General features: G+C 45.3%; 1 protein-coding gene across 4 annotated transcripts in view; it reads right to left on the reverse strand.

Moving 5' to 3' along the window:
• Positions 1–26,540, reverse strand: part of ICE2 (interactor of little elongation complex ELL subunit 2) — a 154,543-nt gene that overhangs the window by 105,305 nt on the left and 22,698 nt on the right. For all 4 annotated transcript variants that reach the window (XM_040413733.1, XM_040413735.1, XM_040413732.1 and 1 more), the window contains exons 4-7: positions 24,198–24,317; positions 22,118–22,252; positions 17,456–17,572; positions 313–472 (exon numbers count right to left, since the gene is read on the reverse strand). In XM_040413733.1, the coding sequence (XP_040269667.1) occupies positions 313–472; positions 17,456–17,572; positions 22,118–22,252; positions 24,198–24,317 (532 nt within the window). The remainder of the gene's footprint in view (positions 1–312; positions 473–17,455; positions 17,573–22,117; positions 22,253–24,197; positions 24,318–26,540) is intronic.

Below are 26,540 nucleotides of genomic sequence, written 5' to 3' on the forward strand. Positions count from 1 at the left end.
AATTTTACTGTATATGTCATAAATATTATGTTATAATAAATATCCTTATATTAAGTATCCGTGTGACATCAAGTGGTGGTGTGCCCTACTTTTTTAAACAATTACAAATGTACACTAAATTCCCTAAAACCCTTTATAGCATTGGGGGTTGAATAATTTTGAACACAACTGTATAAATGCAGCTCACACACGGAGGCAATGGTGGTAAATGGGCCCTTCAGGCCTGTCATGTTTGACAATCAGTCAGTACGCTGCATTAATATACAAGTCTGGCCATTCTGCTTCTATTATAAACAGTCCAAAACATCTCACCTGTACCAGTAACAGTCTCCACACACACAGGAATCTCCCACTGTTCATTGTAGCCAGGAGCATGGTTATTAAGGAGGGCAAACAAGGCCTGCGACGTAAGTACCACTTGTGGACAATACTTTGGGGCCAGTTTAGAAATGTTTGGATCTGAGCTTACACTCTGTTGAGAAGCAAGAGACAAAGATCAGCAAGCAAACAAAGTATTCCCCTTGATGTTAAAATATACAGACATGACTAATACTGCAATTTATTTTGAGGGGGAAAAAAAGACAATAATATGCACTAAAGGGCCTATTCAGAAGGTTGTTTAACATCTACTTGTGAGGACTGTATATCTATTACAGCCATCTGAACAAAACTTTAACCCCTTCAGGACCCTGCCATTTTTCCCCTTAAGGACCAGGCCATTTTTAGAAAATCTGACATGTGCTGATAACTTTAAAACACTTTTACTTATCCAGGCCATTCTGAGACTGTTTTCTCGTCACATATTGTACTTCATGACCGTGGTAAATTTGAGTCAGAATATTTCATTTTTTTTATTTATAAAAAAAATACCAAATTTACAAAAATTTTGGAAAAATTAGCAAATTTCAATTTCTCTATTTTTAAAATAGATAGTAATACCTCCAAAAATAGTTATTACTTTACATTTCCCATATGTCTACTTCATGTTTTTTCATTTATTTTTTTGGGACGTAAAAAGGCTTAGAAGTTTAGAAGCAAATCTTAAAATGTTTAGGAAAATTTCCAAAACCCAATTTTTTAAAGGACCAGTTCAGTTATGAAGTCACTTTCTGGGACTTACATATTAGAAACCACCCATAAATCACCCTATTTTAGAAACAACACCCCTCAAGCTATTCCAAACTGATTTTACAAACTTTGTTATCCCTTTAGGTGTCCTACGAGAATTAAAGGAAAATGGTAATGAAATTTCAAAAGCTTTTTTTTTTTTTTTTTAACAGATTTTACATTTTAATCTATTTTTTTTAACCACCTCAGCCCCCCTAGCTTAAACACCCAGGCCACTTTTTACACTTCTGCACTACACTACATTAACCGTTTATTGCTCGGTCATGCAACTTACCACCCAAATGAATTTTACCTCCTTTTCTTCTCACTAATAGAGCTTTCATTTGGTGGTATTTCATTGCTGCTGACATTTTTACTTTTTTTGTTATTAATCAAAATTTAACAAGGTATTCCGTGAGGGGCATGGCGAGTTCCTCGAATTTTTTATTTTTTGCCACAAGTTAGCGGAAAATGATGATTTTTTTATTTTATTTTTTTCTTACAAAGTCTCATATTCCACTAACTTGTGACAAAAAATAAAAACTTCCATGAACTCACTATGCCCATCACGAAATACCTGGGGGTGTCTTCTTTCCAAAATGGGGTCACTTGTGGGGTAGTTATACTGCCCTGGCATTTTAGGGGCCCGAATGCGTGAGAAGTAGTTTGAAATCAAAATCTGTAAAAAATGGCCGGTGAAATCCGAAAGGTGCTCTTTGGAATGTGGGCCCCTTTGCCCACCTAGGCTGCAAAAAAGTGTCACACATCTGGCATTGCCGTACTCAGGAGAAGTTGGGCAATGTGTTTTGGGGTGTCATTTTACATATACCCATGCTGGGTGAGATAAATATCTCGGTCAAATGCCAACTTTGTATAAAAAAAATGGGAAAAGTTGTCTTTTGCCAAGATATTTCTCTCACCCAGCATGGGTATATGTAAAGACACCCCAAAACACATTGCCAAACTTCTCCTGAGTACGGGGATACCAGATGTGTGACACTTTTTTGCAGCCTAGGTGGGCAAAGGGGCCCAGATTCCAAAGAGGACCTTTCGGATTTCACCGGCCATTTTTTACAGATTTTGATTTCAAACCACTTCTCACGCATTCGGGCCCCTAAAATGCCAGGGCAGTATAACTACCCCTCAAGTGACCCCATTTTGGAAAGAAGACACCCCAAGGTATTTCGTGATGGGCATAGTGAGTTCATGGAAGTTTTTATTTTTTGTCACAAGTTAGTGGAATATGAGACTTTGTAAGAAAAAAAATAAAAAAAATCATCATTTTCCGCTAACTTGTGACAAAAAATAAAAAATTCTAGGAACTTGCCATGCCCCTCACGGAATACCTTGGGGTGTCTTCTTTCCAAAATGGGGTCACTTGTGGGGTAGTTATACTGCCCTGGCATTCTAGGGGCCCTAATGTGTGGTAAGTAGGTAAATGACCTGTGAAATCCTAAAGGTGCTCTTTGGAATGTGGGCCCCTTTGCCCACCTAGGCTGCAAAAAAGTGTCACACATGTGGTATCGCCGTATTCAGGAGAAGTTGGGCAATGTGTTTTGGGGTGTCTTTTTACATATACTCATGCTGGGTGAGAGAAATATCTCGGCACAAGACAACTTTTCCCATTTTGTATACAAAGTTGGCATTTGACCAAGATATTTATCTCACCCAGCATGGGTATATGTAAAATGACACCCCAAAACACATTGCCCAACTTCTCCTGAGTACAGCGATACCACATGTGTGACACTTTTTTGCAGTCTAGGTGGGCAAAGGGACCCACATTCCAAAGAGCACCTTTAGGATTTCACCGGCCATTTTTTACAGATTCTGATTTCAAACTACTTACCACACATTAGGGCCACTAAAATGCCAGGGCAGTATAACTACCCCACAAGTGACCCCATTTTGGAAAGAAGACACCCCAAGGTATTCCGTGAGGGGCATGGCGAGTTCCTAGAATTTTTTATTTTTTGTCACAAGTTAGCGGAAAATGATGATTTTTTTTTTTTTTCTTACAAAGTCTCATATTCTACTAACTTGTGACAAAAAATAAAAACTTCCATGAACTCACAATGCCCATCACGAAATACCTTGGGGTGTCTTCTTTCCAAAATGGGGTCACTTGTGGGGTAGTTATACTGCCCTGGCATTTTAGGGGCCCAAATGCGTGCGAAGTAGTTTGAAATCAAAATCTGTAAAAAATGGCCGGTGAAATATCTCGGCACAAGACAACTTTTTCCATTTTTTATACAAAGTTGGCATTTGACCAAGATATTTATCTCACCCAGCATGGGTATATGTAAAATGACACCCCAAAACACATTGCCCAACTTCTCCTGAGTACGGCGATACCAGATGTGTGACACTTTTTTGCAGCCTAGATGCGCAAAGGGGCCCACATTCCTTTTATGAGGGCATTTTTAGACATTTGGATCCCAGACTTCTTCTCACGCTTTAGGGCCCCTAAAATGCCAGGGCAGTATAAATACCCCACATGTGACCCCATTTTGGAAAGAAGACACCCCAAGGTATTCAATGAGGGGCATGGCGAGTTCATAGAATTTTTTTTTTTTTGGCACAAGTTAGCGGAAATCGATTTTTTATTTTTTTTTCTCACAAAGTCTCCCTTTCCGCTAACTTGGGACAAAAATTTCAATCTTTCATGGACTCAATATGCCCCTCACGGAATACCTTGGGGTGTTCTTTCCGAAATGGGGTCACATGTGGGGTATTTATACTGCCCTGGCATTCTAGAGCGTGAGAAGAAGTCTGAAATATAAATGTCTACAAAATTTTACGCATTTGGATTCCGTGAGGGGTATAGTGAGTTCATGTGAGATTTTATTTTTTGACACAAGTTAGTGGAATATGAGACTTTGTAAAAAAAAAAAAATATTTTCCGATAACTTGGGCCAAAAAAATGTCTGAATGGAGCCTTACAGGGGGGTTATCAATGACAGGGGGGTGATCAGGGAGTCTATATGGGGTGATCACCCCCCTGTAAGGCTCCATTCAGATGTCCGTATGTGTTTTGCGGATCCGATCCATGTATCCGTGGATCCGTAAAAAACATACGGACATCTGAATGGAGCCTTACAGGGGGGTGATCAATGACAGGGGGGTGATCAATGACAGGGGGGGGTGATCGGGGAGTCTATATGGGGTGATCACCCCCCTGTAAGGCTCCATTCAGACGTCTATGTGTTTTGCGGATCCGATCCATGTATCCGTAAAAAACATACGGACGTCTGAATGGAGCCTTACAGGGGAGTGATCAATGACAGGGGGGTGATCAATGACAGGGGGGTGATCAATGACAGGGGGGTGATCAGGGAGTCTATATGGGGTGATCACCCCTGTCATTGATCACCCCCCTGTAAGGCTCCATTCAGACGTCCGTATGCGTTTTGCAGATCCGATCCATGTATCAGTGGATCCGTAAAAATCATACGGACGTCTGAATGGAGCCTTACAAGGGGGTGATCAATGACAGGGGGGTGATCAATGACAGGGGGTGAACAGGGAGTCTATATAGGGAGATCAGGGGTTAATAAGTGACAGGGGGGGGGTGTAGTGGTGTTTGGTGCTACATATTGCTGAGCTACCTGTGTCCTCTGGTGGTCGATCCAAACAAAAGGGACCACCAGAGGACCAGGTAGCAGGTATATTAGACGCTGTTATCAAAACAGCGTCTAATATACCTGTTAGGGGTTAAAAAAATCGCATCTCCAGCCTGCCAGCGAACGATCGCCGCTGGCAGGCTGGAGATCCACTCGCTTACCTTCCGATCCTGTGTGCGCGCGTTCACAGGAAACCTCGCGTCTCGCGAGATGACGCATATATGCGTGACTGTGCGCAGGGCTGCCGCCTCCGGAACGCGATACTGCGTTAGGCGGTCCGGAGGCGGTTAAACACATCAAGGGTTCAAGTAGTGACGCAGATAGGGATCCAAAAGCAAGAAAAATGGGCCTTGGCGTCTTTGGATACAGCAAAGGCGTTCGATTCTGTTGAATGGCCTTATTTATTTCTGGTTCTCAAGAAATTTGGTTTTGGCCCTAAATTAATACAATGGGTGGAAATGCTGTACAAACACCCTAGAGCGGACATACTGGTAAATGGAATGCTGTCCGAAAGTTTTAGGTTAGGACGAGGCACCAGGCAAGGTTGTCCCCTCTCGCCATTGTTGTTCGCCTTAGCTATAGAGCCGTTGGCCATGCGGATTAGGGCAGACTCGCAGTTCCATGGCACCAGAATAGGGGAACAGGAAGATAGAGTGGGTTTGTACGCCGACGACATGGTACTATTCATGTCACAGACGGAAACCACACTTCCTAGGGCGATAGCTATAATTGAACAGTTCAGCCAATTTTCCGGATTGCGGATTAACTGCTCCAAATCTACTCTGTGCCCATTATATCAGATGGGGGAGGCTGTAGGCTGACAGGATCTACCTATTGTAGATAGTTATAAATACCTAGGGATATACATAACAAAGGATGTCGCATCCTATCATGCCTTAAATATACAGCCACTTATAACATATTGTAAAGATAAATGTAGGGTGTGGCAGGGATTGCCTTTGTCAGTGTCAGGGAGAATAAACTTGATTAAACTAATAATATTGCCAAAGTGTTTGTATATCCTACAACACACTCCCTACTTAATTCCAAAAGTAGTTTTTCAAAAACTTACCTCTCTGATATCACCTTTCATCTGGGGTGCAAATAGACCCAAGTTGTCAATGTTAAACTTGACTCGCTTTAAAAAAGAAGGGGGAATGGCTCTGCCAGACATTCATATGTATTACCTTGCAGGGCAATTAAGGAATATCAAGTCATGGTTGAATCCGATAGGTTCTCTTCATAGACAGGAAAAACAACTTGCTGACTATCTGGGGCTCGTTAATCTATGGCCGGTTCTGGAAAGTCCAAAGTTATTCCCACGTAAACTTTTGCCAATCCACAGAGTGGCAGTTCAGGTATGGACAGCATGTAAACGGTTACATGGCGTGGAGACGGAACTGCTGGAAACCCTGATTTGGGATAACCCCATGTTCCCAGATCTGATGACATTGCAAGGAGGGACATTCTGGAAGGAACATGGGGTTGTCACAATGGGAAATATCTATGATAATAATGTTTTCGGTGATTTCGAATCCATGAGTCGTTAATATGCACTTCCGAGGCAAGCATTTTATAGATTCTTACAATTGAGACACGCTATGCAGACGCACTATAGAGACACCCCGATTCTCTTGTCCTCATTTCCAATGATTGGTGTAATACGTTCCCAGGGACCTCGTGGTTTCATATCAGCACTATATACTCGCCTATTAGATGCCAAGTTGAAAAGCTCCCCGATGCTAGTATTAGATAAGTGGAAAGTTCTGATTCCCGATTTGTCCAATGAAGATCTGGAGGGCGTGTTGGAATCCCCTACACTTGTGTCTCCAGCCATAAATAACAAATTTATACAAGTATGTATGATACATCAGAGTTACCTAACTCCATCTAGGCTATTTAAGATGGGTAGACGTAACCATTCCGAGTGCCACAGATGCACATCTGAGGGTGCTGATTTCTGGCACCTCATATGGGCATGTCCAGTTATAAAATCATTCTGGGAGGAAGTGACGAAATTGCTTTCCGATCTACTAGACAGCACAATATCACTACACCCGAAAATTTGTCTTTTCGGAATATTAGATGAAACTACATACTCGCATCATACTAGGATATTTTTGAGGGAGACTGTTCATGGCACGGAAGGCAATAGCCTTGAGATGGATGGGGGAAAGGGCGCCTACCTTGACGCAATGGAAACAACTGGTTAATACTATCATACCATATGAAAACATAGTATACAAAAATAGAGGTTGCACCACCAAATTTCAGAAAGTGTGGGGGACATGGTGCGCATCTCCTTGGACAGAGTATTCTGTCCAAGGGTTGACAGGAGCTCTGAATGCAGAATAAATTAAATAGATATCCTTTTTTACAAGGTATAATAGGGAAAATAGGTGAAAGAAATAGCTAAAGTAGATGAAGCCATATCTGGATTGTTTTGCTCAAATTAGTTAACTACCTCATTTCTGGGCAGGAAGAAGGCAAGTGGGAAGACACAGCACATGGTTTATTGTATTGTTTGTTATGCAAAGTCATGTAATCTTTATATAAATAATGGACTATAATGATGTACATCATGAAGTGAAATATGTATAATGATTGTCATTATTCTTGACTTTGTGTGTTCAATAAAGCGAATAAAAAAAAATAAAAAAACACATCAAGGGTTAACAGCCAAACAAAACTCAAAATATGGAGTTTACAAAAACACCGCATATGTGATCAAAAACTGATGTATGGGCGCACAGCAGGCTCTCAGAGTGGAAGGAGCACCACACGGCTTTTGGAGAGCGGATTTAGCTGGAATGGTAATTGGGAGCTATGTCGCATGTGAAGACACACTGAGGTGGACCTACAGTGGAAACCCCCAAAAAGTGACCCTATTTTGGAAACTACACCCCTCAAGAAATATTTCAAGGTGTGTAGTGAGCACTTTGACCTCAAAGGTGTTTCCTAGAATTACACTTAACAGTGAAAATGAAAAATTGCTTTTTTTTTTTTTTTTCACTAAAAAAAGTTGCTTTACACCCACATTTTTCACTTTCCCAAAGGGTAACAGGACAAAACACTCCCCACATTTTGTTCCCCATTTCCACCCTGAATACGGCAACACCCCATTTGTGCTCAAAAAATGATGTATGGGCGCACAGCAGGGATCTAGAGTCAAACAGCAAAATATGGATTTTGCTGACCTGAATTGGCAGACATTGATTTTAGGTGCCATCTTGCATTTAACAAATTCCTAAGGTCCCCAGAAATTAAAAACCCCAAGAAGTGACCCCATTTTGGAAAGAGGACCCCAGTATGAACATTTTAAGTGGTGGAAAGGGTACTTTTGAACTAACAGGGTTTCACAGAAATGAGTATGTAGTGGTTGGCGAAAAGTGGATCTGTAAGCTATGCGGACTAAGGCCTCTTGCACACGAGCGTATTTTCATTCCGTTTCCGTTCTGGGTTTTTTGCGGACCGTATACGGAACCATTCATTTCAATGCGTCCGCCAAAAAAACTGAAGTTACTCCGTGTGCATTCCGTTTCTGTATTTCCATTCCGCAAAAAAATAGAACATGTCCTATTATTGTCCCCATTACGGACAAGGATAGTACTGTTCTATTAGGGGCCAGCTGTTCCGTCTGCATTCCGTATTTTGCGGAACGGATGTCATCCGTATTTTTTGCGGACGGCAAAATACATACGGTCGTGTGAAAGAGGCCTAAATCAGAGATATGAGGTGGTAAAACTACAGGGTACATCATGGATGAAATTAAATTAATACTCCATGGATGAGTGGTAGATTTTAAAACACTCATGTTTTTCAGGGCAGGTTTCGCAGTGGTAAATGGTGTCTTTCCTTATCCCTCTTTTGTGACACACCCTGCAACTTTTTTTGGTCCTTCCCTTCCTTCCTGTGTGGGGGACTTGACTTGGAAAATGTTGCCCTGGTAGAACACGGGTGTCACGACTGTGACTTATCCAGACAGGTCTGGGAGGAGAAGGTCGCAGCGACTTGCTACTCGCGATAGCTTGTGAGTTTGCTCCGTGGTTCAGGGTATGTCATCTGGGTTTTGCCTTGTGAACCTTTTTGTCCTGACTGGGAGTTTGTAGGCATCCTTCTCAGGTGAGTCCTGTCTGCCACTCCCAGCTACTATATTAGTTTCAGTTTCACTTGCAGTCATTGCCAGATATAGTCCTTACTTCCAGTGCTACTCTGACCTTGGAAGGAGATCGTTTGATGGTGTTGCTGTGGAGCTCTTGTCCGGCGTGGACTGTCGTGTTTGGGATCGCCTTCTCTGCTCGTGACTGGATAAGTCTATCTCTGCTGTTGTTTGTTTGTTGCTGTCTTCCCCTGTTGTTTTCCTAGACGTGAGTGATGGTGACTAGCGCTCCCATCGGCCTTTCCCCAGTCCAGTCTTGTTAGGGCGACTGAGGGTTTAGGCATCCTGCTCACCGCACGGGTTCACACCCCGTCTAGGGTATATGGGCAGACAGGTGCCAGCTTAGGGTTAGTCAGGGGTGGCCACTCTATTTCCCATCCGTAGATAAGGGTCCCCCTTCCCCTCCGTCTGGTGCGACACGACTGCTGCTGGGATAGCGGTCGTGACAGTATATCTGGCCTTTTAAAAATAAAAAAAATAAAAAGTGACATTTCTTTTTTTTTTTTGCTTGCTGTTTTGCTTTGTATTTTGTCTGTTCCACTATGGATCCGGTTTCGGTTTTGGCGAAACAATTACAGGGGTTATCCCTTGAAGTGGCAGGATTAAAAGCAACAGTGCTGCAGCAGCAATCCTTGGGTTCCACCGTTGCTACGGGAAATCAAGGTACTCCTGAGCCAAAAGTGGCTTTACCTGATAGGTTCTCAGGAGGGAGAGACCAATTTGTAACCTTCAGAGAAGCTTGCAAATTGTTCTTCAGGTTACGCCCTAGATCCTCCGGCGGTGAGGAACAACGGGTGGGCATTGTAATTTCTCTCCTGCAAGGAGATCCGCAGGCTTGGGCTTTCTCCCTACCATCAGACTCTCCGGCCTTACGATCAGTGGAGGAGTTTTTTGAAGCCCTGGGTCTCGTATATGATGACCCGGACAGGGTCTCACTGGCTGAGTCTAAGCTACGTAGACTTCGGCAAGAGAACCGGTCTGCTGAACTATATTGTTCCGAATTCCGTAGGTGGGCTACTGATACGTTATGGAACGACTCGGCCCTTAGGAGTCAGTTCTGCCAGGGGTTGTCTGAAAAATTAAAAGACGCGCTGGCGGTATACGAGGTCCCTGGGTCTCTTGAGGCTGCTATGTCTCTGTCCATAAGAATCGACAGACGACTCAGGGAGAGACTTTTAAATTTTACAGAGGCCTCTATAGGGCAGGGATCGGTCTGTTATGGTCCAGTCGAACCAATGCAAATAGGGGGCGCCACTAGACGGGTGAATCCTCCTAAATTCCGCCGTAGGTCAGAGGTTTGTTTTTGTTGTGGGGGGAGGGGTCATTTTGTAAAGGTTTGTCCCTCAGAACCCAAGAGACCACAAACAAAGGAGCCGCCGGAAAACTAGAGTCCCCAGATTGTGCGGAGGAGAACAGTCTGGGCGTATTCGTTTCCTCCATACGCATGTCTCAGTTTTTGTTGTCCGCTACCGTTGAGGCGGGCAATAAAACTGAGATCTGTTCCGTCTTTTTGGACAGTGGGGCGGGGGTCAACTTGGTGGATTCACGGTTTGCTCAGGCTCTGGGTTTTACTCCGGAACCGGTATGCAGAACTATTCCTGTTTTTGCCATCGATTCCTCCCCTCTTACTCAGAGAGAGTTAACTCAGATCATCCATAATATCCATCTGCAGGTAGGGGACCTCCATAAAGAGCATATCTCTTGTTATGTCCTGGACGGTCTTCCGGCTCCTATAGTATTGGGGCTTCCCTGGCTGGTGACTCACAATCCAGTGGTGGATTGGCAGGCCGGGGAGATTGTGGAGTGGAGTGAACGTTGTAAGGACAACTGCTTGAGTAGTAGGTGCTCTACACTCTCTGTAACATCTTTACCTGCCTTTCTGTCAGATTTTATGGATGTGTTCTCTGAGAAGGGTTGTCATGGGGTTACCACCTCATCGTCCATATGATTGCCCGATTAATCTATTACCTGGGGCAAAACTACCTAAAACCCGGTTATACAATCTTTCCGGCCCGGAGAGGAAGGCTATGAAAGATTATATTTCGGAGAGTTTGGCTAAGGGACACATCAGACCCTCTTCTTCACCTGTGGCTGCAGGGTTCTTTTTCGTTAAAAAGAAAGATGGGGGCCTATGTCCTTGCCTGGATTTCCGGGAATTAAACCGAGATCCCTATCCTCTTCCTCTCATTCCCGACCTCTTTAATCAGGTTGCTGGTGCTAAATGGTTCTCCAAAATGGATCTCAGAGGAGCCTATAACCTGGTTCGCATCAAAGAGGGGGATGAGTGGAAGACGGCTTTTAATACTCCGGAAGGGCATTATGAAAATCTGGTCATGCCATTTGGTCTTACTAATGCGCCTGCGGTATTCCAACATTTTGTCAACGATATTTTTAGTCACCTTATCGGGAGATTTGTTGTGATATATCTTGATGACATCCTGGTCTATTCCCCGGATCTGGATACACATAAGATCCATGTGAGACAAGTGCTGCAGATATTAAGGGCCAACAAATTGTTTGCCAAGTTAGAAAAATGTGTGTTCGCCGTAAAAGAACTGCCATTTCTGGGGTATGTGTTGTCAGATTCAGGTTTCCGCATGGATCCAGAGAAAGTCCGGGCGATTATAGACTGGGATCTGCCTGAGAACCTGAAAGCATTGCAACGCTTCCTGGGGTTTGCCAATTTTTATAGAAAGTTTATAAAGAACTATTCCTTGGTGGTCAAACCACTGACGGACATGACCCGAAAGGGATCCGATTTTTCCAAATGGTCACATGCAGCCAAAACTGCCTTTGCATCTCTGAAGGAGAGATTCACCTCGGCCCCTATTCTCTTACAGCCAGATGTCTCGCTTCCTTTTATTGTAGAGGTTGACGCATCAGAGGTGGGGGTGGGAGCGGTACTATCTCAGGGCCCGTCCCCTGGTGAATGGCGTCCGTGTGCTTTCTTTTCGAAGAAATTGTCTACTGCAGAAAGGAACTATGATATTGGCAACAGGGAACTTTTGGCTATTAAGTTGGCTTTTGAGGAGTGGCGTCATTTTTTGGAGGGGGCGGCTCATCCCGTCACGGTGATTACTGATCACAAAAACTTATTATATCTGGAGTCTGCTAAACGTCTCACCCCTAGACAGGCTCGGTGGTCGTTATTTTTTACTAGGTTTAATTTTGTAATAACCTATCGCCCGGGGGCAAAAAATACTAAGGCGGATGCATTGTCTCGAAGTTTTCCTGGAGGGGGTGATGTTGAGGTACCAGAGCCCATTTTGCAAAAGGGGGTGGTGGTCTCTGCATTACACTCAGGTTTGGAGGGGAGGGTGATGGAAGCTCAGGGGGACGCCCCGGCCTCCTGCCCCTCGGGTAAACTGTTTGTGCCAGAAAATTTACGACTGGAGATACTAAAAGAACACCATAACTCCACACTGGCAGGACACCCAGGTAGTAGTGCAACCTCTGAGTTAGTGTCTCGTCGGTTCTGGTGGCCTAAATGGCGCCAGGAGGTGGTGAATTTTGTGTCTGCATGTGCTACCTGTGCTCGTTCTAAGGTAGATCATACTCGTCCGGCAGGGCGTCTTTGACCTCTGGCCATCCCCAACAGGCCTTGGACGCACCTGTCAATGGATTTCATTACGGATCTACCAGTATCAGCGGGGAAAACTGTTGTTATTCTTGTAGTTGTTGACAGATTCAGTAAAATGGTGCACTTTATTGCTCTTGCCGCATTGCCTAATGCTAACACACTGGCTCAGGTTTTTATTGACCACATCGTGAAGCTTCACGGGGTCCCTTCCGATATTGTTTCGGATCGTGGTACCCAATTCGTTTCTAAATTTTGGAAAGCTTTTTGTTCTCGTTTAGGGGTTCATCTGTCGTTTTCTTCATCTTTCCATCCACAGTCCAACGGTCAGACTGAACATACCAATCAAAACCTAGAGACATATTTGAGATGCTTTGTTTCCGAAAATCAGGAGGAATGGTCATCTTATTTACCGTTAGCTGAGTTTGCCATTAATAATCGTCGTCAAGAATCCACTGATAAGTGACCATTTTTTGGTGCGTATGGTTTCCATCCTCAGTTTTGTACGTTTAGTGAGGGGGGCCGTCTGGGATTCCCGAGGAGGAACGATTTGCGTCTTCACTTTCTTCAGTGTGGCAGAGTGTGCAAGAAAGTTTGAAGAGAATTGGTGGTAGATACAAACGTGCGGCTGATAGGAAGCGCTCTGAAGGTCTGGACCTTGGGGTGAATGACTTGGTGTGGTTGTCTACCAGAAATATCAAGTTGAAGGTTCCCTCGTGGAAATTGGGTCCGAGATTTATTGGTCCTTATAGGGTAATTAAGATCATTAACCCGGTGGCTTTTCGTCTGGAGCTACCTCAGACTCTAAGGATCCATAATGTCTTCCACAGATCTCTGCTTAAGAGATATGTAGAACCTCCTGAACCATTGCCACTACCGCCTCCACCGGTGGTTGTTGATGGCAGTCTTGAGTTTCAGGTAGAAAAGATTGTTGATTCACGATATGTTCGCCGCTCTCTTCAGTACCTGGTGCACTGGAAAGGTCATGGTTCCGAAGAGAGAATGTGGGTTCCAGCATCAGAGATAAAAGCGGACAGACTCATTCGGGTTTTTCATAGCTCCCATCCGGAGAGGCCTGGTCTTGAGGGTCCAGGGGCACCTCGTAGAAAGGGGGGTACTGTCACGACTGTGACTTATCCAGACAGGTCTGGGAGGAGAAGGTCGCAGCGACTTGCTACTCGCGATAGCTTGTGAGTTTGCTCCGTGGTTCAGGGTATGTCATCTGGGTTTTGCCTTGTGAACCTTGTTGTTTTCCTAGACGTGAGTGATGGTGACTAGCGCTCCTATCGGCCTTTCCCCAGTCTAGTCTTGTTAGGGCGACTGAGGGTTTAGGCATCCTGCTCGCCGCACGGGTTCACACCCCGTCTAGGGTATCAGGGCAGACAGGTGCCAGCTTAGGGTTAGTCAGGGGTGGCCATTCTATTTCCCATCCGTAGATAAGGGTCCCCCTTCCCTTCCGTCTGGTGCGACACGACTGCTGCTGGGATAGCGGTCGTGACAAAGGGCACCATGATTTCCTGAAGTACTAGGACCCTCCCCGGCCAGGCTTTGAAAAATTAGGGCCTTGATAACTACCTCTTGGAACTGAAGGAAAGTTCCTGAGTGGCCTGCAGATTGAAATAGCACGTTCGCATTGCACACTGCCGCCTGTACAATGTGTACGGACATCTTTTTGTACCACACTTTCATTTTTCGTGTGGCACTGTAGGGCTTCAGAAGTTGCTCTGAATGATCCACCCCTCCCATGTGCCTGTTGTAGTCCAGGATACAAACTGGTTTGGGGGTAATGGTTGTGGTACCTCGTACAGGAGCAGGGGAGCTGGTGTTAGTGTGAATGGTGGTCAGTACCAGGACTTCCCTCTTGTCCTTGTACTTAACCACCAGCATGTTCTCATGGAGGAGAGCCCTACTTTCACCCATTCTCAGTGGTTCCCAGGGATCTAGGGAGGCCTCTCTGATTTTTGCATACTGTGCCACAAGCTACAGTACCTCTGGCAGTTAGGGACATGAATAGGGGTATGCTGATATAATAGTTATCCACATAGAGGTGGTAACCCTTATCCAGCAGTAGGTGCAGTAAGTCCCACACGATCTTCCCACTAACTCCTATGATGGGGGGGGGTCATTCTGGGGGTTCTAGCCGGGAATCCTTCCTTTAGTAAATGCGGAACTTGTGGGTGTACCCGGAGCTACTTTCACAAAGTTTGTAAATCTTTATGCCATACCTTGGCGGTTTGCTAGGCAGGTACTGGCGGAATCTAATTCTCCGTTTGAAAAGTAATAGGGACTTATCTACACAGACATTTTTATCTGGGTTGTACACCTCTACAAACTTGGTGTTAAGTTGGTCAATGACAGACCTAAACTTGAACAGATGGTCAAATCTTGGGTCATTTTGGGGTGGGCACTGTGCATTGTCATTGTAGTGTATGCCCTATATTGGGCCATATGTCCGGAGCGGCATTAATCGTGCGCACATAGATTACTATGATGCTGTGCGCATCGGGACGCCAGCGGGACTATTGTCCCGCACTCATATGATCTTATGAGTGCAGGACAATAGTCCCGTGGTCGGCCCGATGCGCACAGCATCATAGTAATCTATGATGCTGTGTGCTCCCGTGCGCACGATCGATGCCGATCACAAAAGGAGTGTGGCCAACATCCTCCGCAGACCTCAACCCTATTGACAACCTTTAGAGTATCCTCAAGCAAAAGATCTATGAGGGTGGGAGGCAGTTCACATCAAAACAGCAGCTCGGGGAGGCTATTCTGAGATACTGCAAAGAAATTCAAGCAGAAACTCACAAGTTTAATGGATGCAAGAATTGTCAAGTGGTATCAAAGAAGGGAGCTTATGTTAAAGAGGACCTTTCACCACTCCTGGCATGTCTGTTTTAATAGCTTCATCAATTCCCCATGTAATAACAATTCTGGAACATCTATTCTTATGTCTGTATGTTGTGCCATTCCTTTATTATTTCTACTAGAAGTTATGAATAATTACTAGCAGTCTGCAGTAAGGGTACAGAGGGGAGGTAACAAGTTGAGGGGGTGTCCCAGCACAGTCTGAAAATGGCAGCACTGATTGGATAGAGTGAGTCTGTGCAGGTACACACCCCCAACTGGTTACCTCCCCTCTGTACTCTTACTGCAGACTGCTAGCAATTCATTTATAACTTCTAGTAGAAATAATAAAGGAATGGCACAACATAGAGCCATGAGAATAGATGTTCCAGAATTGTTATTACATGGGGAATGCATAAAGCTATTAAAACAGACATGTCAGGAGTGGTGAAAGGTCCTCTTTAACATGTGCAGCAGCTATCTAAGCAGACTAAAACCATGAAATTGGGAGTGTGCGCGTGTTTGATAGCAATTTTGTATGAAGTGTGTGACTCAGATAAGGGAGAATTAGATTTAGGAAATTTAGAAGGGCTAGCCTATAGAGCAGAGGACATGCGCTGCTAGATCGCCACTAGCACGTCCAGAATATACATTTCCCATAGCTCTGAGTGCTTTTATTCAGTAACAAAAAAAACTAATTTTATATATATATATATATATATATATATATATATATGCAAATGAGGCAAGTAAGGAGCCTAAGGGGCTGTTACTAGTGTTGAGCGAACTTGTGTTTTAAGTTCGGGTTATCGAAGAATCGCGTTATGGATTCCGCTACCACGGACCATAACGAAATTTAGAATCCATAACGCGATTCTTCGATAACCCGAACCCGAACTTTAGACGCCGAACTTAAAACACAAGTTCGCTCAACACTAGCTGTTACCAAAGTTTTAGGAGCCCAGCCACGCCCACTGTGAAGGATCTCGGCACCGCCCGCATCCTCCGAATCTCTTCCTTGCTCTCACGACGTCACAGAGTAGAAGCGCTGTAATCTCGCGCATGCGCAAGTATGCACGCATGTGAGTGCCAGCATGGTGTTCCTTCCCTGTGCTGGCATCAGCCTCAGGGAATGAACTGTGCATGCACTAGCTGGCACGCACGAGATTACAGCGCTTCAACTATGTGACATCAGGGGAGCAAGAAGGAGATTCGAGGATGCGGGCAGTGCTGGGCTCCTTCACAGTGGGTGTGGCTGGGCTTCTTCACAGTGGTAACAGCCCCTTGGGCTCCTTACTAGCCTCATTTGCATATATAAATATATTTTTTTACTAAATAAAAGCACTCAGAGCTATGGTAAATGTATATTGTGGACGTGCTAGTGGCGAACTAGCAGAGCATGTCCTCAGCTCTATAGGCTCAAACTAGCTGACAGAATCCCTATAAGTCAGTTTTTTTTATTGCACTGTTTTGTCGTATCATTTCTTTCTCTTTTCTTGTGTAATCCCCATTAGTATGTGTTCATTATTGACAAGGCAGTGAGGATTCTTTACGGTAAGAGCAGTGAGACTATGGAACTCTCTGCCTGAGGAGGTGGTGATCGTGAGTACAATAAAAGAGTTCAAGAGGGGTCTGTATGTATTTCTGGAGTGTAATAATATTGCAGGTTATAGTTACTAGAGAGGGGTCGTTGATCCAGGGAGTTATTCCGATTGCCTGATTGGAGTCGGGAAGGAATTTTTTATTCCCCTAAAGTGAGGAAAATTGGCTTCTAACTCATGTTTTTTTTTGGCTTCCTCTGGATCAACTTGCGAGTCAATAGGCTGAACTGGATGGACGGATGTCTTTTTCAGCCTTACAAAGTATTGGAGTCTTTTATCAAACTGGTGTAAAGTAAAACTCGCTTAGTTGCCCATAGCAACCTATCAGATTCCTCCTTTCATTTTCCAAAGGAGCTGTCCAAAATGAAAGTTGGAATCTGATTGGTTGCTATGGGCAACTAAGCCAGTTCTATTTTACACCGGTTTGATAAATGACCCCATATGTTACCAAGCATGCAAGTACAGAGGTTTATAGGAACACACAGTATTATTTGTAACATCACCTTAACAGTAAAGTAAAATCACTTAGTCACAGACTTACCGCATGCACATGACTAGCCTTCTTCACTGGGGGCATCATCTGACACCCCTTTTTATATGAGCCTAACAGAGGAATACCATCAGATGGAAATGTCATTTTCACAAACTTCACAGATCCCTGTGAACATTAAAGGCAAGGTCCCATGTTACAAATTAAGACAAATGCTGTTATCAGTAATTAGTAGCAATAAATGGAACTTGTCAGCAGAGTGATGTCATTAAAGAGGTTTTCCAATACTTAAATACTGTTGACCTACCCGCGGGTTAGGTCATTAATATTTGACCAGTGGGGTCTGACTGGCAGTATCACTGCCGATCAGCTGTTGGAAGGGGCCGTGGTCCTCAGGCAATCACTTTAGCTTCTTTCTTGACATGTGATGTCACGTCCATCAGTTACATCGCTTTTCTGTAGTTCAGTCCCTTTCAAGTAAATTAATTGAGCTACAATACCAAGCCCAGCTGCTACACAATGGACAGTACTATGAGGAGGTCACAACACTTGTTCACGCTGAATGGCAGGGGTGCCAGGAGTCAGATCTCCACCAAACAGATACTAGGTCATCAATAGCACCACATACTGGTTATACTTACCACGCTCCCCGACACCCGCGTCACTCCTGATACACGCATGGCATTATAGGGGTTAAATAAACTCCATTAAGACCACAGTCTCAATAGCCATGCGGTTAAATGCAGCTGTGGTAAAAGCAGATCTTGGGGGTTTGGGAGTAAGAGACAGAGCAAATGGGCTCAGGCTGTTTGCATGCTATCTTCCAATAAGGGCTCATGCACACGAACGTATTTTTTTCTGTGTCCTTTCCGTTTTTACAGAACTATTTACTTCAATGGGGTCGGGAAATGACCCCATGTGCATTCTGTGTCCGTATGTCCACTCAGCAAAAAAACAGAACATGTCCTATTATTGTCCGCATTACCGACAAGGATAGGACTGTTCTATTAGGGGGCGGTCCTTCCGTTCCACAAAATGTGGAATGCACATTGGCCTTATCCGTGCTTTGCGAATCCACAATTTGCGGACTGCAAAACACCCAACAAAGAGCTGTCTAAGGACACCAAGGACAAAATTGTAGACCTGCACAAGCTGGGATGGGCTACAGGACAATAGGCAAGCAGCTTGATGAGAAAGCAACAACTGTTGACGCAATTATTACAAAACAGAAGAAACACAAGATGACTGTCAATCTTCCTCGGTCGGGGGCTCCATGCAAGATCTCGCCTCGTAGAGCAAGGATGATTCTGAGAAAGGTCAGGAATCAGCCTAGAACTACACGGGAGGACCTGGTAAATGACCTGAAAAGAGCTGGCACCGCAGTCTCAAAGATTACTGTAAGTAAAACACTACGCCGTCATGGATTAAAATTCTGCAAGGCACGCAAGGTTCCCCTGCTCACACCAGCACATGTCCAGGCTCATCTGAAGTTTGCCAATGACCATCTGGATGATCCAGAGGAGGCATGGGAAGAGGTCATGTAGTCAGATGAGACCAAAATAGAAGTTTTGGTATCAACTCCACTAGCCGTGTTTGGAAGAAGAGGAAGGATGAGTACAACCCAAAGAACACCGTTCCAACCGTGAAGCATGGGGGTAGAAGCATCATACTTTAGGGGTGCATTTCTGCAAAGGGGAGAGGACAACTGCACCATATTGAAGGGAGGATAGATGGGACCATGTATTGCGAGATTTTGGCCAATAACCTCCCATTGAAGATGGGTTATGGCTGGGTCTTCTAGCATGACAATGACCCAAAACACACAGCCAGGGCAACTAAGCAGTGGCTTGGTAAGAAGCATTTCAAGGTCCTGGAGTGGCCTGGCCAGTCTCCAGACCTGAAGCTAATCGAAAATGTTTGGAGGGAGCTGAAACTCAATGTAGCCCAGCAACAGCAGCGAAACCTGAAAGATCTGGAGAAGATCTGTATGGAGGAGTGGGCCAAAATCCCTTCTGCCCTATGTGCAAACTTGGTCGAGAACTACAGGAAACATCTGACCTCTGTATTTGCAAATAAAAGGTTTCTGTACCAAATATTAAGTTGTGATTTTCTGGATTTTTTTTTGATTATGTCTTTCACAGTTGAAGTGTACCTATGATAACAATTACAGACCTCTCCATTCTTTGTAGGTGGGAAAACTAGCAAAATAGCCGGTGTATCAAATACTTATTTTACCCACTGTAGCAGAAGTTGAAGCAGGCATCTTCTGAGGAGAAGAGAAAATATCCTCTAGGAAAAAGAGTAAAATAGAAAAATCTCCTCCCTCCACAAAGTCCACACTAAAACAGGATTAGGTAGGACAGGAGAGCTGTCCGCGTACCCAGTGGAAGATCTTCATGGACACCAAGGAAAATGTAGAGAGGGCAGGACAATGTGCGGCCTAGTCCTGGAAAAAGCTGGGAACTGGAGAAGTTAGGAAGGTTGGAAATGACTCACCCCGGGTGACTGGAAGCTGTGGGCTGCCAGAAAAGGAAAAAAATAGGAAAAGAATTAGGTTGGAGGCCAGAGTGGGTAGCGGGGACTAAGCAATCCCCGTGTAGGAGAGAAGGATGCCCCAGGAGCCGGAGGGGAGAAGAGAGAACATGAGACCTAACCCCGGCGGCAGCTTGGGACTAGAGTGATGAAGGGGGCCAATGGAGGACAGGAGGAGAAGTGAAACCTAGGCCAGGCAGGAGACCAAGAGTTTAGAGGAAAAGGTGGCTAAGCAAAACCCCAGTGGTAGGGAGTACTTACCTTTTGGACTCTTTGGGCACAGCAGGGCCACCCTTTGGGCAAACACGCACCCGACTGGGATTTCTGGCAATCCACTGCAGATGCAGTAACATGGACTGGGTGACCAGTGAGTACTGCTTCAGTACCCACACAGGGGAAACTACTAAAGCGGTGGCCCACGAAGAAGACCCCCTGGCGCAGGCTAAAGCTGGCAGAGTTGAAAAGAAAAAAGAAAAAAAAAAAAAAAGGAAAAATAGCTGAGATCTAAAGAAAAAAAAAATCTCCCTCCTATGGACACTAGACTAAAACTGGTCAGACTATAATGTCTGTACAGACGGTATAGCCTAACTGGGCACAGCCAAAACCTTTTCGCATTATGACCATGCTAAGATGTGGACATACCTGTATAACATGGTGGAAACTAGCATTTTAGCAGATACAAATAAAACTGCTCCAACAACCAAAACAATTTGTCCTCTCGAGTATTATATTTTTCATCTCGTGCAATGCAGTACATATACACGACACGGACAAAAGTTCTGTGGAGTGATGAGTCAGGCTTCTGTATCTGGCAGTAGAACAGACGAGTCTAGGTTTGATCAATTACAGGAGAACTCTACCTGCTTAAAGGGGTTGTCTCATCATGGACAATGGGGGCACATCGCTAGGAAATGCCCCCATTGTCTTATAGGCGACGGTCCCACCGCTGGAACGGAGCCCCGCAAGTAAAGGAGGGTGCACTGCGCTTGCACAGCTGCCCTCCATTCATTTACTATGCGGCTGGCGATAATTTCCGGTGGCCCCATAGAAATGAATGGGAGCAGGGGCCGCGCATGCGCGGTACGCTCCCATTCACTTCTATGGGGAGCCGGCTTGGTGGTGGCCAGGCTAGAGTCCTTCAGCCACCACCTTGCGGGGCTCAGTTCTCGATATAGCGATATGCCCCTATTGTCCATGATGAGACAACCCCTTTAACTGCATTGTTCCAACTGTAAAGTTTAGTGGAGGAAGGATAATGTTATGGGGTTGTGCTAGGCCCCTTAGTTCCAGTGAAGGGAAATCTTAAAGGTTCTCAGGATAGGTCATCAATATTAGATTGACGGGGATCAGACTCCCGACACCCCTGCCGATCAGCTGTATGATAGGAAGGTGCACGCAGTGTGCACGTGCCGTCTCCCGTCTCTCTTCCTGCTCACAGGTGCTGTCTATGGCAAAGCAGCAGCGAACAGGAAGAGAGAAGGGAGACGACATGTGCACAAAGCCCTGACCCTACCCCATCCAACACCTTTGTAATGAACTAGAAAGGAGATTTCGAGCCAGACCCTCTGACCCAACATCAGTGTGTAACCTCACAAATGCTCTTCTGGATGAATAGGCAAATATTCCCACAGACACACGCCAAAATCTGGTAGAAAACATTCCCTGAAGAGTGGAATCTGTTTTAGCTGAAGTGGGGGCACTAACTCCATATTAATGCCTATGGATAAGAATGATATGTCTTAAAAGCCCCTGTAGGTGTCCTAATACTTTTGTCCAAAGAGCATACATCAGTCTATACATTTATAAAACATCCTAAGGCTCCATTCAGACGTCCGCAAATGGGTCAGCATACATTCCGCAATATCGGGAACGGGTGCGGACCCATTCATTCTCAATGGGGCAGAACGGGATGCGGAGAGCACACTATGTGCTCTCTGCATCCGTATTTCCGGAGAGAGGCCCCGAACTTCCGGGCTTCGGCCCCGAACTTCCGGGACGCGGCTCTGCAAAAAATAGAACATGTCCTATACTTGTCCGCAATTGAGGACAAGAATAGGCAGTTCTATGGCAGTTCTGGCCAGGTGTATTGCGGATCCGCAATACACTACGGACGTGTGAATGGACCCTTAATGTAACTATCTGGTTCCCAGATGAACAGAGTTTGTATTATATAATTTTTACCATTTTAAGAAGGCACTTCTCCAGCTTAAAGGTCAAGTCTGGAATAAACTTTCCACCCAAAATGCTGGTGATCTCATGGACAGTGTAAATTGGAGGGTAATTCTTCACATAAGTTTGGCAGATCTTTAACATCTCCTAGAAGCAGATAAAAAGATATATAAAAGGATTGCCTACAGGAATTACAGTGGATGAGACCAGAAACCATCAATGTTGATCAGACATCATGCATTCTGCTGTATGTATACCAGGCTGGCAGAAGGATCGTACTGGTTTAAGAAATCAAACTAAGTAGTAGTCCGGAGATCTAGGAGGACTGCGAGGGGGGTTCAGTGGTTAGCACTGTTCCATTGCAGGACAGGAGTCCTGAGCTCAACCCCAGCAAGGATCATCATCTGAGTGAAATTAGTATGATCTCCATGCACTAGCGCAGGCCTCCCTAGTGTAATCCTGTTCCCTCCCATGCCACAACGGCTGCCTATGAAACTGTCCCTGTTGTGGTGCGTTTGCATGACCCTGAGCTAGTGACAACCAGACAGGGAATGATTGTATGGCACTGCTGAATATTTTAACAACGCAAGACATGAACAGTCCTACCCAACCCCAGAATGTTAAATTAAGTTTTAGGCATACAACGGGGTCTGATTTAATTTCCACAAAAAAGGATCCAGGAAAAATGGATAGCACACAAATGGTTTCCAAGTGCATTTTGTTTTTTATAGACCAAAATAGGAAAGCTCAGAGTTTTTTGAACTGGGCACAAGAATCTGTAAAATAATGGATGTGTGAAAAGTCCCACTGCATGAGAGAAAAATGGTTATGTGAATAAGCCCTTAAAGGGAGTCTGTCACCACATTTGAGCATATTAGACTGATCAAATAGCGGTATATGTGCCACCCAGAACTTAAAAACGGTACCTTTGTTGTATGTAACAGAGTTTTCTTTTAGCCGAAAATGAACTTTTAAGATTATGTAAATGAGCCCTCTCAAGTGCCCAGGGTGGCGTCTCAATCCTCCGAGCCCCAGGCAGCACCTCCTCAACGTCTCATAACCCCGTGTGCCTCTGCCCGCCCGTTTACTCCCCTCCTCTGTCCTTTTCCACTGCAGCTGCGCGGTCAAATTCGTAGCGGGCGCATGCGCAATGCGATGCCAGCTCCTGGCAGGGCATCGCAATACCTACTGCGCATGGGCCCGCTACGAATTTGACCGCGCAGCTGCAGTGGAAAAGGACAGGGGAGGGGAGTAAACGGGCGGGCAGAGGCGCACGGAGGGCGGGGTTATGAGCAGTTGAGGAGGTGCTGCCTGGGGCTCGGAGGATTGAGACGCCGCCCTGGGCACTTGAGAGGGCTCATTTACATAATCTTAAAAGTTCATTTTCGGCTAAAAGAAAACTCTGTTACATACAACAAAGGTACCGTTTTTAAGTTCTGGGTGGCACATATAACGCTATTTGTTCAGTCTAATATGCTCAAATGTGGTGACAGACTCCCTTTAAGGAAGATTTACACCGCACAATGATACAGCCGATTGTCGGGAAGGAAGTATTCCATAGTGACAGTTGGCTGCTCGTTCAGTGAAGGAGACCTCCTTCACAGTATGAGGGTCCATTCACACGTCCGCATCCGTTTTGCAATATCGGGAACGGGTGCGGGCCCATTCATTCTCTATGGGGCCGGAAGAGATGCAGAGAGCACACTATGTGCTCTCCGCATCTGCATTTCCGGAGCGCGGCCCCGAACTTCCGGGCCACGGCTCCGCAACAAAAAAGAACATGTCCTATTCTTGTCCGCAATTGCGGAGAAGAATAGGCAGTTCTATGGGGGCGCTCGTTCATCGGCAGCACATTTAGATGGGCAAATTGTCGGGAACAAGCGTTCGCAGGAACGGTCATTCCTAATCTGTCTGAAAATCGGGCTGTCTAGCTCCACCTTTACCCTTTGACAGTGAGAAGGAACACATGGCAGAACTCCTACAACAATGCCTGAAGGATGGTGAGCAGCTGTATGGGAATACATATGAAAATGTACTCGTGCCTTTCCATCACTGCATCGAAGTGTATAGAGTTAAAGTATAGCACACTAACCTGAACATAGAGGTCAGCATCTGCACAAAGCACATCATAGTCCTCAGCACAACTCCGAGCTGCATTCTGGAGAAATTTCTGAAACTCTGGAACTTCAAGGCTTGATTTAGATTTCAAGAACTAAATAAAATGACATAATTATAAGCCTTTCCACATAATACAGAAAATAAGCCATTAGGAATAGTTATTGAGCTCAACACCTCATACAGTTACAGGCTGTCACAAAGATTACACAGGATTACAATTCTCAATGTGGGGGGCGTGTACACGGACGATGTGAGCAGACGTGCTTTGCAGAGCTCCCGCACTATCCTGGCTGAATATCCTGCAAAGAACCCCTAAAACCAGCACCTCACCAGAGCCGACGCCTGATAGACCCCGTTTCAGATCCTCTCCGCCGTCGGGTGAGTCGCGATGGCCCGGAAAAGAGACACCAACGGGCCCTGCAGAGAGCTGCAAGAAGGCGCCAGCCCTGACATGCCGAGGCGCAGTGACCACGCGAAGGACATACAGCTGCCAAGCTGGGGAGATTCGCGCATACCACTGACTCCTCGGGCCCCACAGATGCCAGGGGGACACGAGGTGGAACACCAACAGGCACTGATCCTGACACAGATGGAGAGGAGGAGAGGGGAAGTGCAGAGGCTAATCATAGCTCTAACAGGTATGACGCACTGAGTCCTGGTAAAGGGAACGCCAGTACAGACATTATAGACTCAGATATAGAAGAACCCACACAAAGATGTACTGAAAGCTATCACTAAACATCCTTAACAGCCCTGAGAATGCAGATGGGCTCCATCAAGGAGGATGTGTCCATAGTCCGCCATGACCTGAAACGTTTAGCGGAACGCACGACTGCCCTGGAGGGGCGTGTGGGAGACGTCGAGGACATTATCCCATCTCTTAAAAGAGAATCTACCAAACATGATCAAAAGCTGACTCTTATAATGGCTAAACAAGATGATCTTGAAAAACGCTCACGTAGGAATGTACGCATAGTGGGGGTACCTGAAAAGGTTGAAGGAAATAACCCTACTGATTATTTCGAGAAGTGGGCGAAAGATACCTTTGGATGGCTGACTGGTCAGAGCAGACAGGGACTTTGGGTGTTAGGGATTAGGGTTGGGGAGGGAGGGAGAGGGGGAGGGGGAGTTTTTAAATGTGAACATATTGATTTGTAAATTGATTGATATGTCATTGTTAAAAAAAAAAAGATGAAAATGGAATATTGTACTATCCTTACTTTTAACTTATCAACTTTTGTACTATATTACAATGTGCTGGTGCAATGAATAAAAAAAGATAAATATAAAAAAAAAAAAAAGATACCTTTGGATCAGAGACATTAACTCTGCTTTTTGCCATGGAAAGGGCCCACCGGGTCCCCACCAGACCATTGCCACCGGGTGCTTTACCCAGGCCTGTTCTTATGAAAATTCTCCATTATAAGGAAAGAGATATACTTCTGAGAAAAGCGAGTGAGCAGCCTGATCTAACCATCGGCGGCCAAAAAGTGTCGCTGTTTCCAGATTACTCCATGGAGGTCCAAAAGCGGAGGGCGAGATTCTTGGATATAAAGAAGCGACTGCGAGGCCTGAATATCTCATACTCAGTGATGTATCCAGCGAAACTACGTGTTGTCGCCTTAGAAGGAACCAACTTCTTTGAAGACCCCAGGGAGGCATTGCGATGGCTAGACAGTCATGAACATCGTTTGCGGGATGCTGGTCCACAGGCGGCTGCGGAATGAGACGCAGTTTTTGCAGTTCTATCGGACTGTCCGAACATATTGAGCGAGTATGGTAATGTGTCTGTGTGATGAGGTAGTATTTTATACAGGGATGATAGTTACTTGATATATCGTTTAAAGAGGACCTTTCACCCATTATGACATTGTGAACTAAGTATACAGACATGGAGAGCGGCGCTCGGGGATCTCACTGCACTTACTATTATCCCTGGGTGCCGCTCCGTTCTCCCGCTATGCCCTCCGGTATTTTCGCTCAGTAAGTTATAGTAGGCGGAGATTTCAGTCACTAAGTTATGGTAGGCGGAGTCTGCCCTTGTTCTGCTGTAGCGCTGGCCAATCGCAGCACAGAGCTCACAGCCTGGGAGGTTCTTTTCTCCCAGGCTGTGAGCTCTGCACTGCGATTGGCCAGTGCTACAGCAGAACAAGGGCAGACTCCACCTACCATAACTTAGTGACTGAAATCTCTGCCTACCATAACTTTGTGACCGAAGATACTGGAGGGCATAGCAGGAGAACGGAGCGGCGCCAAGGGATAATAGTAAGTGCAGTGAGATCCCCGGGCGCCGCTCTCCATGTCTGTATACTTAGTT

The sequence above is a fragment of the Bufo bufo genome, chromosome 1, assembly GCF_905171765.1.
Source record: "Bufo bufo chromosome 1, aBufBuf1.1, whole genome shotgun sequence".
Taxonomy (NCBI): domain Eukaryota; kingdom Metazoa; phylum Chordata; class Amphibia; order Anura; family Bufonidae; genus Bufo; species Bufo bufo.